Raw genomic sequence first — 12,150 nt, 5'->3', positions numbered from 1 at the left:
ATCAGAAGAATAAATATCAAACTAAGTGTTTGTTAGAGCAGCCAAAATGGCCGCCCTAGCCACCCCATCCTTCTCAGCCCACTTCGCAAAAGCCTTAACCGTTTCAGCTTTCTCTTGATCTACAACTGGTTTCTCATTTTCCACAACCGGCCACAAACCCTTTATAGTCAACCACAATTTCATCCTTCTCTGCCAGTGAGAAAAGGCGATGTCAGCGTTGAATTTCTCCGGTAAACCAGTTAATTCAACGGCTTGTGGAAAACTATAAGTGGTCCAATCTATGGCCCCAACAGTTGCACCACCAGAACCACTACCACTATCAACGGGAACCTCAGTTTCGCTAACCATTATTATGCTAAATAATATATAACGAACTATCTCTTCAAGAATGTTGGAAATTCGCACTATTACAGCAACATAGAGGCAATTATATATCGTATTTAGCAAGCCAAGGACAAGATAACAGTTAACAAAAAAAACATGTAGGTAAACAACATGCAAATCAAAAACTGAAGGAACAAAGTAAAGCAAGAGAACGTACCAGTAACCATACCTTTAACACAGGGAAAAAAACAGAAAGCAGTGGTGTGCAACTAGTACAGTGCAACAAGAAATCGAAATGAAACCAGCTGAGTCGTCAGGCCTTGCTCGAAGCCCTAACTGCTCTTGAAGAGATAATTTCCCTCACCTGCTGCGTTGAGATGCTTGCCATGTCTCCTCCAGGATGAAACAACTCCGGACTTGATGTTCACAGCAACAACAAATCCAACTTCGACTAACATCTCAGTCACCGGAAAATAGCAGCTCAGAACTTGTGTTTTGGGAGAAAAAAGAGAGCAGAGAGGAGAGGAAGAGAATGTAGGTACGGTGCATGAAACACAACTACTTAGTCCTCTATTTATAGTAGAGGCTAAGTGTAACTGGTCACCCTAATTAATATTATAATCAAACTGCACATTAATTAAATAAATCAAAATTGATGAATTTTGAATTTAAATAAAATGTAACAGCCAACATTTATCTCACACATTATATCAGATTTAATTTTAATTTGAATTTTATAATCAGTTACAATGTTATTTGCCAAATGTCCAGGTTCAATGAATCTGACGAAGCCCAGTTACAAAGTGACTTAGCCCAATTCAGATCTGAACTCAGCCCAACAGAATTAACCCAACCCAAACTGATAAATAAATTCTAACTAAAATGTTAAATCACAAATAAATAAAATCCTCGCCCAGGTCGCCTCGCGTACGCGAGACGCCGAGACATTCGCCCAAATCCCCACCCGACCTGGTCCGGTGCGGTGCGGTGCGTGGCGGGCGGCGGCACGCGCGTGTGTGTGTTTGTGCGCGCGTGAAGCACACAACAACACAATGGACCATCACACACCGTAGTAGTTGAATACTACCCATGTGTGTGATACCATATTAAGCCTATACCCCCTTTAATTATTTTCAATGTGGGAAAAAATGCACTATCTTTTCACAAGCTTTTTCAAGCTAACTTCTTGTCACATTTTCTATGGATTTTATTAAGCAAAATTCTTAAAACCATATATGAAAGTTTAAGTTCACATATCATGGAACAACTTCCAATCATTAGTTTTTACGATAATCATCAAGAACATAATTAAAATTATGATCTAAAATCCTATTTTCTAACATCATGTATAGATGAAGTTAGTCTAAGATACTGATATCCCACCAATAAATTTAGTTGGAATATTGAATTTTAGAAAATAATGGTTATTGAAGATTGACTTTTATACAATTGTCCACAAAGTCAGTCTTAACAATTGAATCACTGAATTGTTGAAGTTCTTCCGCAGTTCCATAGGCGTCTGTCACTGAATTATTGGTGTTCCAGAATTTCCATTTACAACGCCATAACTGGCTTGATGCAATCTGACCTCTTTATTAATAAGCGAAACGTATAATTTGGTGCTAAAAGTACCAAAGTACCAAAATTTGGTACTTACCGTTGACTTCTATTCTTAATAAACTTTGTTTTTAATACAAATAGACTTCTATTTTCTTTTTATATAGTGTTCATCCAATTGTCTATTTACTTTATAAAATAAAAATATTTTTTAAATGATTTCTAAATTATTTTAAAAATTTATTAAGTTACATTAAGTTAAGTAAAATAACTTATATTTATTTTTAAATTTAGAACACTACAAACTACTAAGTAAATTACTAACACGAATTGACTTATATTCTCTTTAAACTTAAATTATATTAAAAATTTATTAAGTTACATTAAATTAAGTAAAATAACATATATTTATTTTTATTTTGAAAAACTACTAACTACAAAGTAAACTATTAACACGAATTGACTTCTATTATCGGTAAACTTTATTTTCTATAGTATTATTTTAAAAATAATTAAGTAATAGCAAATGACTTTAGTAACATTTATTAACTTTTAAACTAAAAATTATTGATTTAACGATTATATTTGTTACTATCCATCACAATATTTATTTACTTTAAATTAAAAAATATATTTTAACTGTTACAAAATTATGGGCTGTATTTAGATTATATTAAGTAATATATTAAATTAAGTTTAATAACATCTATTTATTTTTAATTCGTAAAATAATTTTTATCTATAATTAAGTAATATTAAATAAACTGTATTGAAAAGGCTAATTATAAGATAATTATCAAATTATATTATTTTTTGTTCATAAGATGTAGATACAATTCATTTTACAAAATAAAACTAATACGTTAGATTTCATAGTTGATTCGATTCTTTTTAACCACATAACTATTGATTCGATTCTTTTTAAACACATAACTATTTTTTGCAAGTACCAATTTAATATTGATATTTATATTAATTTTAATTTGTGTTTCGCACGAATTATGAATAATTCTCTACAAATATTAATTCGATATTTTTAATCTCAGACCCGTGTTTAGCACGGGTTATCAACTATCTATACTAATAAGCACGGGTTATCAACTACCTATACTGATAAGGAAACCATGTTTATGTCCTAAATCATGGTACTCACGAGAAAATTATACAACCATTTTTTAAAATTTTATGTAATAAAATCTCGACTGACAAAAATTAACTTCTACTCCCTGTAAATTTTATTTTCCTTTAATTTTTATTTGTTACTGAACATCCAAACGTCGGTTTACTTTAAAATAATCGTATTAGTAATTTAACATGTCATATTTATATATTTAAATAATTAGGTGCATGCATAACTAGAACTATACGGTAAAATTTTAGAGTTACACTTAACTTCGATTTTTTAACTACATATTTTAATAACTTTTGATATATTATATTTAGATATGTATTTTGCAGGGATTATGAGTTTCAGTTTTATGTAAATAATAATATGATTCTATTATTTTTAATTTCGGGCCCGTGCTTCGCACAGTTTACCAACTAGTACTTTTTGAAAAGTGTTATAAGTATTTCGTTGCCGTAGCTAAGAAATTTTTGGGCTATTGTAACATTACCGATTTAGTGTTAGAATATTGTAAAGCTAGTGTTGCATTGGAGTGACGGTGTTACACCAGCACATGCGGTTACAATAACTACTTTTTTATTTTTAAAATTTGATAAAATGGTTATCTTTTTATAAATTAGAATTAGAATTATATTCTATATTATTTATATGACTATAAAATGTCATATGTAATATTATGAAAATTTTAAAATATATAATATTTCATTTCAAAAACAAATAATATTATATTTAAATAAAATAACGCATTTTTTATTTATATAAAAATTTATAATCAAAATTAAAAAAAAAAGAAAAAGAAAAAATCGAGGTAAAATTGTTTGAGTATTAATATTCCCCCTAAACTAAAATACACAGTGTTAGTGTATACTTTCCACCCCAAACACCCCCACTCAAACACTCCAACTCGCTCCTCTCTCACCACTAAGTCCTCTCTCTCTCACCACACAGTCACCTCTCAATACTCTCCCCATTGAAAAAATGGATTGACCTTCTTCGTAAAACCCTCTCTCAAATACACACTCTCTCGAACCCTTTCTCTTGAACACACTTTCTCTTGAACACACTTTCTCTCAAACCCTCTCTCTTCAAACACACTCTCTCCAACTAGGGTTACTAATTAAGCTCCGGAAGATAAACAAAGCTCCAAATTGAAGAACGAAAGGTATTTGTATGCACAAACACATACAATTCTCTAATTAGGGTTACTAATTTTCTCAATTTGCAGGCAATTAGGATTTTGTGATTAAAGTAAATAAGCACATCAATTGGGGCTTTTGTGATTAAAGTAAATAAGCACATCAATCGGGGATTAAAGTAGTGTTGACTCTCACTACGGCATAAGTGGGCTACTGCAATATTTTTTCAAAAGCGTTACAAGCATTTCGTTGTAGTAGTTTAGAAATATGAGGTCTATTGTAACACCGTGAAATTGGTGTTACAATAACCGTTAATTAAAGTTACATGAATGTGATAGTGTTACACGACACACTAGCACGTGGTGTTACAATATGTATTATTTTAAGATTCTAAAACTAAAGTATATATTATCATAAAATTACATTTAAAATTCTATTCTGGATTAATCATTACTATAAAATATTATATTTAATATTATAATTTTTTTAAAATTATTACGTTCTTGTAACTCTTGCCTTGATCTTCCAATCCGACCTAGATTTGTCGAGGCTTAAAATGTGTTCAAACATGAGGGTTTCCATCTCTGCAAGATTCTGTGAAAACAAATTGTAACTTAAATTAAAAAGAATAATCTATTATTATAATTTAAAACTCACGACTCATGAGAGAGCTTACATGTTCTACTCTTAATTAATGGAGATACTGGACTTATATTTTATTTCAAAAATAAATTATATATATAAATAATAAAAACACATGTTACTTATATAAATAAATAGTCAGTTAATTTATAAATAAAAATTAAAATGGGGTGAAAATTTCTGGGCGGTAGTTTCCCCCAACTGAAAAGAGACGATCAAAAACACACAAACACACAAACGACATCTCTCTTTCTCTCACGACCCACACATCTCTCTTTCTCTCTCGACCCACTCTCTTTTTCGATTCAAATGTGGATTGAAGCATGGATTAGGTACTTGAATACACAAACACACAGAATTTCTTCGATTGAGTTACTAACACATGGATGTTTCTCTTGCAGGTAATTAGGGTTCTTCGATTTGGGGCTTCTTCGATTAAATGGTAATACATCTTGCATTTTCATTTTTTACTCTTGGATTTAGTTGTATATCTTGAATAAACTGTTTTACTAATAGTTTATATCTTGTATTTCAGGGTATTGAAGTTTTTGAGGGGATTAAAGTGTTTCATTAAGGTAAAAATATTTCACGGGGTTTATGTGTTAGACGAATTTGAATGCCCTACATGCCTTGAAGGTACTTATTTTTTTTCTGCTAACCAAATTGACATATATAGTATGTAAAATATAGTATTATTTTTATTTTAATTCTATATGAAAACATCACTTCTTAGAGTCTGCTCTAATTGATTACAGAATATACTGATGAAAATCCAAATATAACTTCGAAATACAACCACCATTTTCACCTTGGTTGTATCTATGAGTGGATGGAAAGGAGTACTACCTGTCCAATATGCTCAGAGGTAGGATATCTCACCTTTATATTGCTTTGAATTAAGTTTTTTTATGAAGTTTCTGGCTACCATTCTGTTTCAGTGGTGCCTGCACATTTGTTGATAAGTTTGCATAAGTATTTACAAGATCATTCGTGTTGTTTTTTTGGCAGGCACACTTTAATTTAGGCAGAAAGATGTATCAATCAACATGACTGTCCATTGATATAGCATTATGTTCTGTGACACCGCTTGCAGTGCAACGTCTGACGTGGTGGTCTATATCAGTTTAATGTCGAGGAACAGTTTCTATTGGAACTCTTGTATGTAACATATTTTAGTTATACATTTGTAAACGATTCTCTTACAATTGGTTTTGAACATTAGAAAACAAGTTTCTATTTATGCTACAATTTTTATCATTTTCAATGTTTTGAAGTTAGTGTGCATGAGTTGGTTGGTATAAAATAGAAGGTGCAACACCTTGTTATAATTTGATTAGGGGATATGAGAGCCCCTTCTATTTTCTGAAGCTCCTCCACAAAGCTAAGGTGTCTTGAGTGCTGATTTTGTGAAAAATTTAACTATTCAGCTTGTTATCATTCTCTCAAAATTACAATTTAAGCTTTAAAGCACTGAATGACTGCAACATTTTTAATAGGTCGAAATTAACTGATTGGATATCTCACCTTGCAGGTTTGAATTTACATATTACTCAAATTTTTATGTTCTCAAATTTGAGGGTTTTATTTTAGAATTGAACTTGATGTTTGGTTTATTTTAAATTCTTTGCTTTGGGTTTGAACTTTGATCTGTACAGATTATCTATCTTGAGGAAAGTAGAGTTTTACTTTTTCGATATTCTCGAGTATCTTAGATTCAAGAGTTTTGATCATTGTGTGATTGTGTTGTTGTGTAGGGACTGATTTTTATGTAAGTGTGTATGTATAGAAGCTTTGCGACCGAGTTCATTCTACAAGGCATTAGGCACTGTATAGTACAAGCACATCTCTGAATCTTGTTTAAGCAGCTGGGTGGTTTGAAATGAGTCACTACAGATTATTTTCAGATGTGGGGAAAGTTAAGTACCGTTTATGTGCCTTTAGACCATCTTTGCAGATGTTTGTAAGTACTTCCATAAAATAATTTGTTGGAATAGATAATCGAGTTTGTTATGTTCACACTTCACGGTTGCAAGTGCCTTGAAGCATTGGCACAAGTCCACAACTTGCATCTAACATCGAGTTAGTTTATGTCATGAACTGTGTTTTCATACAAAAAGTAAAAAAACCACATTTTGGGAACAAAAGCACTGACCAGCTCTTTACATTTTCTTATTGCACAAAACTAGTAGAGTCTCAAAGAAGGCTTGCTGACCATGCTCCTGCCTCAGGTTCTCTCTGTTTCTGAATGTTTATTGTGAATGCATGGGGGTAGTTTAGTATTTTCACTTGCTCTGGAAATAAAAAAATTGCTCTAGAAATAACATTTCCCTTTTTCTTTTGTTTTATGTTCAGTAATATATCCATTTTTCCTGATTAATGTGACACATAGGTAATTGAAGCTCCTCTTCCTAAAGCACCACTGGACACCTCAGTATTATGTCATTGGCTGGCGATTGAAGGAGTACAATCTGCTATTCCAGAAAATGCTCATATGGAAGGTCCGTCATTTATGCAGAAATTGTTTTACCTGACTGAAAGTCTGAGACTTCATGTAGTGAAGTCTGAAATACATATAAAATTAAAATATTAAATCTGGGTTATTAATGGTCCTCATACGGAGTCCAGAATAATATATTTTAAGATGTTACTAATGTTATGTTACCTATTCTGTTCACATTTAGTATAAGCTGTAATGTTAAATTAAATCTCAAACTTGTTACTTATTTGCAGCTTTCACTGCTCCTCAAGAGGGAAAAAAAGCTGAGCATAAAGAGAATGAACTACCTGTTGTCATTAAATTACCCGTAAAACATGTTCTGTCTCGAGAGCTTCAGGTATCATGAATTATTTCAGCTCAGTAGGTCTGCAATATTATTTATACAAATGTGATTTTAACCTCATCTTTTCTGTTGCAGTTATACTTTAATAAAATTACTGAGCTCACATTAAGTAGGACTGATGTGGTCCTTTTTAAGAAGGCCTTAGTAAGTTTGGCGACAGACTCAGGACTTCATCCTTTAGTACACTACTTTACATGTTTTATTACAGATGAGGTATTCTTCGAGCTATATTATTAATAATAAAGGATCAAACTACTATAAATATACGTCATTAAACAAAGTAGATAAGTATATAATTGTTTCTCACCAAGTCATGTATTTTTTATTTCTCTCAGGTTGCACGTGGTTTGACTGAGTTTATGTTGCTTTGACTGAGTTTATGCTTTATATTAGATCAAGACTTTTGGTCTTTTCTTTTTCTTTCGATAATTATTGTATATTAGAGAACATATATCATGTAGTTTTCCGAATGAATAACATTACTTACTATCATGATATTGTGTAATCAAATATGGTTATACATCACAAATCGAGCCAGGGAGAACACTGATATTTTGATGTGGTTCCTATAGGAATTGATAAGAAAAACATGACTAATAAGCTTTTACTGCACTACTAATGTAGTATTGAATATGTCGCTAAACGTTAAAACTATCTTTGCTAATTTTTAAAATTTTATTTAAAATAAAAATGCACTTTTACAATTACTAGTAAGTATGCTCACATTCAATCCTATTCTATTTTCCTACTTGCTTGGTGAGGCTGGATTAAATTGCTTGGTAACTCGGAGTTCGAATCCAATAGGTTTTGGAACTGTCTATTACGGTAAGAAATATTACTCACAGATATGGACAATAACTATCATTCTAGGCATTGTATTTTTGTTTTAATTGTTACCATGTCACTTTTTCACTTAGCAGACTATATTTGTTTTTATCCTTTTAGCAGGAAAACTATGATGGCAGATATATCAGAATTTATTAATGAAATCCATATACTTTGTTAGATATATTTGATAATGTCATGACTAATGTGATTTATGTTTAGTTTACAGATCTTACTTAAACAGGACAAATCAGTACTTAACTGAAATTAACACTTATACTCAAGTCAGAACTTAAGTCGTCAGTACTTAGGGTTCAGGAGATATTTATCAGAAGATAATATCAGGACTTAAAGGAAACGTTCAGATAATAAGGAAGGCAGCTGATTTACAGGAAGAGAAAATCGAGACAAACATAAGAAGAGATATGCATGAAGAAGGAATTCTATGAAGAATAGAATATTTGGAAGAAAAAATATCTGATTGATATATTTTAGAAAGCAGAATTATATTTCATATCAATTAGCGATTATTTTGTAACTGTGTAGATATAAACACAGACATAGGGTTTACACTATAAGTGTTATCATTATCGAGAAGATTATTTATTGTAACCCTAGCAGCTCTCGTGATATTTGTTCATCACTAAGAGAGGACAGTTCCATACTGTAACAGAGTTTATTATTTTGAATAAAGTTTGTTTTCTGTTACTTGAGTTATTAAAGTTCGATTTGATTGTGCTATACACTTTATTCACCCCCCTCTACAGTGTGTGTGACCTAACATACTTACCTACCTACGCCACTGCAATCTTGTTGACTTGCATTGAAGCTCCTTGATGACTTACATTGAAGCTGTAAAAGATCTTTACTTTAACTAGAAGCGACCATTCCTTTAACCACCACAAGCTAAACATTAAATTTATGAGTAGTGCAATGTTTCGCTTATGACAAATTTGAGATTGTTGTCTGGATAGAAAATATATTTAGAGTTATTTATATTTATGGTCACATTTTTTTTTGTATTGTAACACAAAATGTTGTATATATTATAGAAAAAAATGGTTTTACATTAAATAAAGTTATTGTTTCTCTATTACAATAAATTAATGTTACGATATATAGAACATAATGTTACAATATTCTGTGTGGACCCTGAAAGTGGAACCCACTTTTGCAAAAAAGATTGAAGTTCATGTAACATTAATTAGTTGTTGCATTTGGCCATTACATTGTTACAATAGGGCCCTATTGTAATACTTTTCTCTCTATTACAATAGACAGCGAAAGTGTTACATTAGGGTGTCCGATGTAATACTGACAAGTGCAACGCCCCTTAGTGTTACAATATCCCTATTGTAATGCTTTTCTGGCCTATTGTAACAGTAGAAAGGCATTGCATCAGGCCATTTATGGCGTAGTGTCTTTTGCTTTCTATAAACTGTTGGATCTAAAATCTTTTAATTTCTATTTTAGGCAATTGAGTCTAAGCTATTGTGGTTTAAAGCGATTGAGGTATTTTCTCTTTTACTTTCTATATTTATTTAATTTTATGGGTGTGGTGATGTATATGCATGTATGATTGTTATGTGTTATTTAATTATTTGGGCGTATTTTCATGTATGAATGTATATGCATGTATGAAGGTTGAAGAGTTTTTGGTGCCCTGTTATAAGATATTATTTGTTCATGATTATTATGTTAAATGTTGATGTACTTTCATGTATGTATGTATATAAAAGTATGTTGCCTCTCTTTTGCTAGACTGAAACTTTCATTTCTAAAATATTGAACCTATTTACTACTATGAAGTATGAAATAGTCTCTTAATTTAGTAGTGTTATTGCATGCTCCATCAATATCAACTGTAAATATTTGAATAGATTAATTAAGAATGATATTTATATATGATAATTCTTGTACATAGTTATTAAGTTTTATAAACCTAAACGCTAAAACTAGTCAGATATAGATTGATTTATAACTCTTCTCGTAAATTTTATTAACTAGGCACCATAAAGTTAAACTAAGTTTTGTTAGTATCTTTTTATTTATTAGTTTGGTGGATTATTTATTACTTGTTTTATTTCCCCTTCTATATTGTTATCATGTGGAAACCAAATTTGATTTATTGGGGGGGGGGGGGGGGTTGCAACTGATGTATTATAAGTAGAAAAAATATTTGTATTTGAAATTACTAAGTTAGCTTCTTACACTAATGTATGTGTAATGCCCTCAAATCCGGGTTCAGAGGATTTGGTCGTTACGATGAAACCTCAATCCAAAACAGTCTGTTAAATAATAAACAAATGCCAACAACTGCTCAACAATTGAAAAATAATTTCTGTGACCCCAACTAAACCAAGATTTTTTCAGGTTACAGTTCTAGAAACAAGAATTCCAAATTTCATGAATAAATTTTTCTCTTCTCTTTTAAAACATCTTTTCAATAATTTACAAACTCAAAACTAAACTCACTAGTATAGTTTCGAAAATAAGTATACCAGGCCCAACTACACGATAACACAACTATAATATATATATACAAACAAATTCACATTATAGATCTTACTCTAGTCCGCAAACCCTGGACCACCACCTTCCAAAAATTTCTTCCTTTGCTTTTATCGAATTACACGACTAAACATCACAAGTTAATCCTCACTGGAAGGTTAAATTTAAAACATGCAAGTATGAGCGAAAGAAATGCTCAGCACGTATATTAACAGAATAATTAGAAAGCCTCAACACATTTACAAGTTTCTTAAATAAAATCAAAAACATCAGTTTAATAACCTTAAAGCGATTTTGATAATTTGCAATACTTTTTTATTAAAACTTTCTGGTAATTGAGCAACATAAGCTTTATTGACAATTTCAATCAAATTTGTGGACAAAAAGAGATTATCTTTTCAAATCACTTTGCACTTTATACTAACATGCATTTCAAAAAAATCAATATGAAACATCGATTATGGACTGAATCGCAAACTCTTTTTGAAACCCCACTATTGACATTAATATTCAGTTTGATGTCAACGTCAAATTAGATATCAATACTAATCTTAGATGCTCACGATATACTAGTACTGAAGTATTGAAGTCAACATCAATCATGCATATCAATACCAATTTTTGATATTAACAGCAAATTAAATATCAACATCAATCATAAATTGAATCAAAATCGTATTTCACATTTTATCCAAAATAGAAAAACTTGATAAATCAATTATTATATGATTATCAATAATAATAAAGAAACAACAATTTAGATTGGAACCAATTATACACTATGTTGTTCCTGATGATCAGTCCTGAAATAGCACCGGTATCCCGCAGCCATACCGTAAATTTAGGGCATCCTAAAAGACATATATTCGCCTCGCAAGATATTACATTCACATATAATAGCTCGCACTGGACTGGTGTCTCGGCCACTTACGCTAAACAATAACCATCCAACCTTAAAACAAATTTATGAAAGGAGTCGAATTAATCGACATCCTTAATAATTCGGTTCCTCCTTTTCAAATGGTCCGAAATAATCTCAAAACAAAATCATTTTTTTCTAAAAAATATAAAGCCTTTATAAATCCAATATTTAGATAAGTAAAAATACTTAACTATTCTGAATATAGAATAACAGAAGAGTACTTGCATAATTAGAATCAATCATTTTGATATGTAAAACATTTAACTA

At 30.9% G+C, this 12,150-nt stretch overlaps 1 protein-coding gene across 5 annotated transcripts; it reads left to right on the top strand.

Annotated features, from left to right (window-relative positions):
• Positions 1-3,874: 3,874 nt before the first annotated feature.
• LOC141661421 (transcription initiation factor TFIID subunit 6-like) lies at positions 3,875-9,158 on the top strand. 5 transcript variants are annotated; one of them, XM_074468441.1, is made up of 10 exons: positions 3,875-4,169; positions 5,187-5,227; positions 5,321-5,421; positions 5,541-5,650; positions 5,794-5,943; positions 6,540-6,745; positions 7,175-7,283; positions 7,516-7,619; positions 7,701-7,838; positions 7,961-8,225. In XM_074468441.1, exons 6-10 carry the CDS (start codon positions 6,665-6,667, stop codon positions 7,994-7,996), a joined length of 468 nt encoding a protein of 155 aa, XP_074324542.1. In that variant the 5' UTR covers positions 3,875-4,169; positions 5,187-5,227; positions 5,321-5,421; positions 5,541-5,650; positions 5,794-5,943; positions 6,540-6,664; the 3' UTR covers positions 7,997-8,225. The 5 variants fall into 5 exon arrangements, with proteins under 5 accessions (XP_074324542.1, XP_074324548.1, XP_074324535.1 ...); XM_074468462.1 differs by lacking the exon at positions 3,875-4,169 and adding an exon at positions 6,972-7,013 and having other exon boundaries at positions 4,958-5,227; XM_074468453.1 differs by lacking the exon at positions 3,875-4,169 and adding an exon at positions 4,963-5,117.
• Positions 9,159-12,150: the final 2,992 nt, after the last annotated feature.

Source organism: Apium graveolens, chromosome 1, assembly GCF_009905375.1.
Source record: "Apium graveolens cultivar Ventura chromosome 1, ASM990537v1, whole genome shotgun sequence".
Lineage (NCBI taxonomy): Eukaryota > Viridiplantae > Streptophyta > Magnoliopsida > Apiales > Apiaceae > Apium > Apium graveolens.
This window is presented reverse-complemented; position numbering and strand designations above follow the sequence as displayed.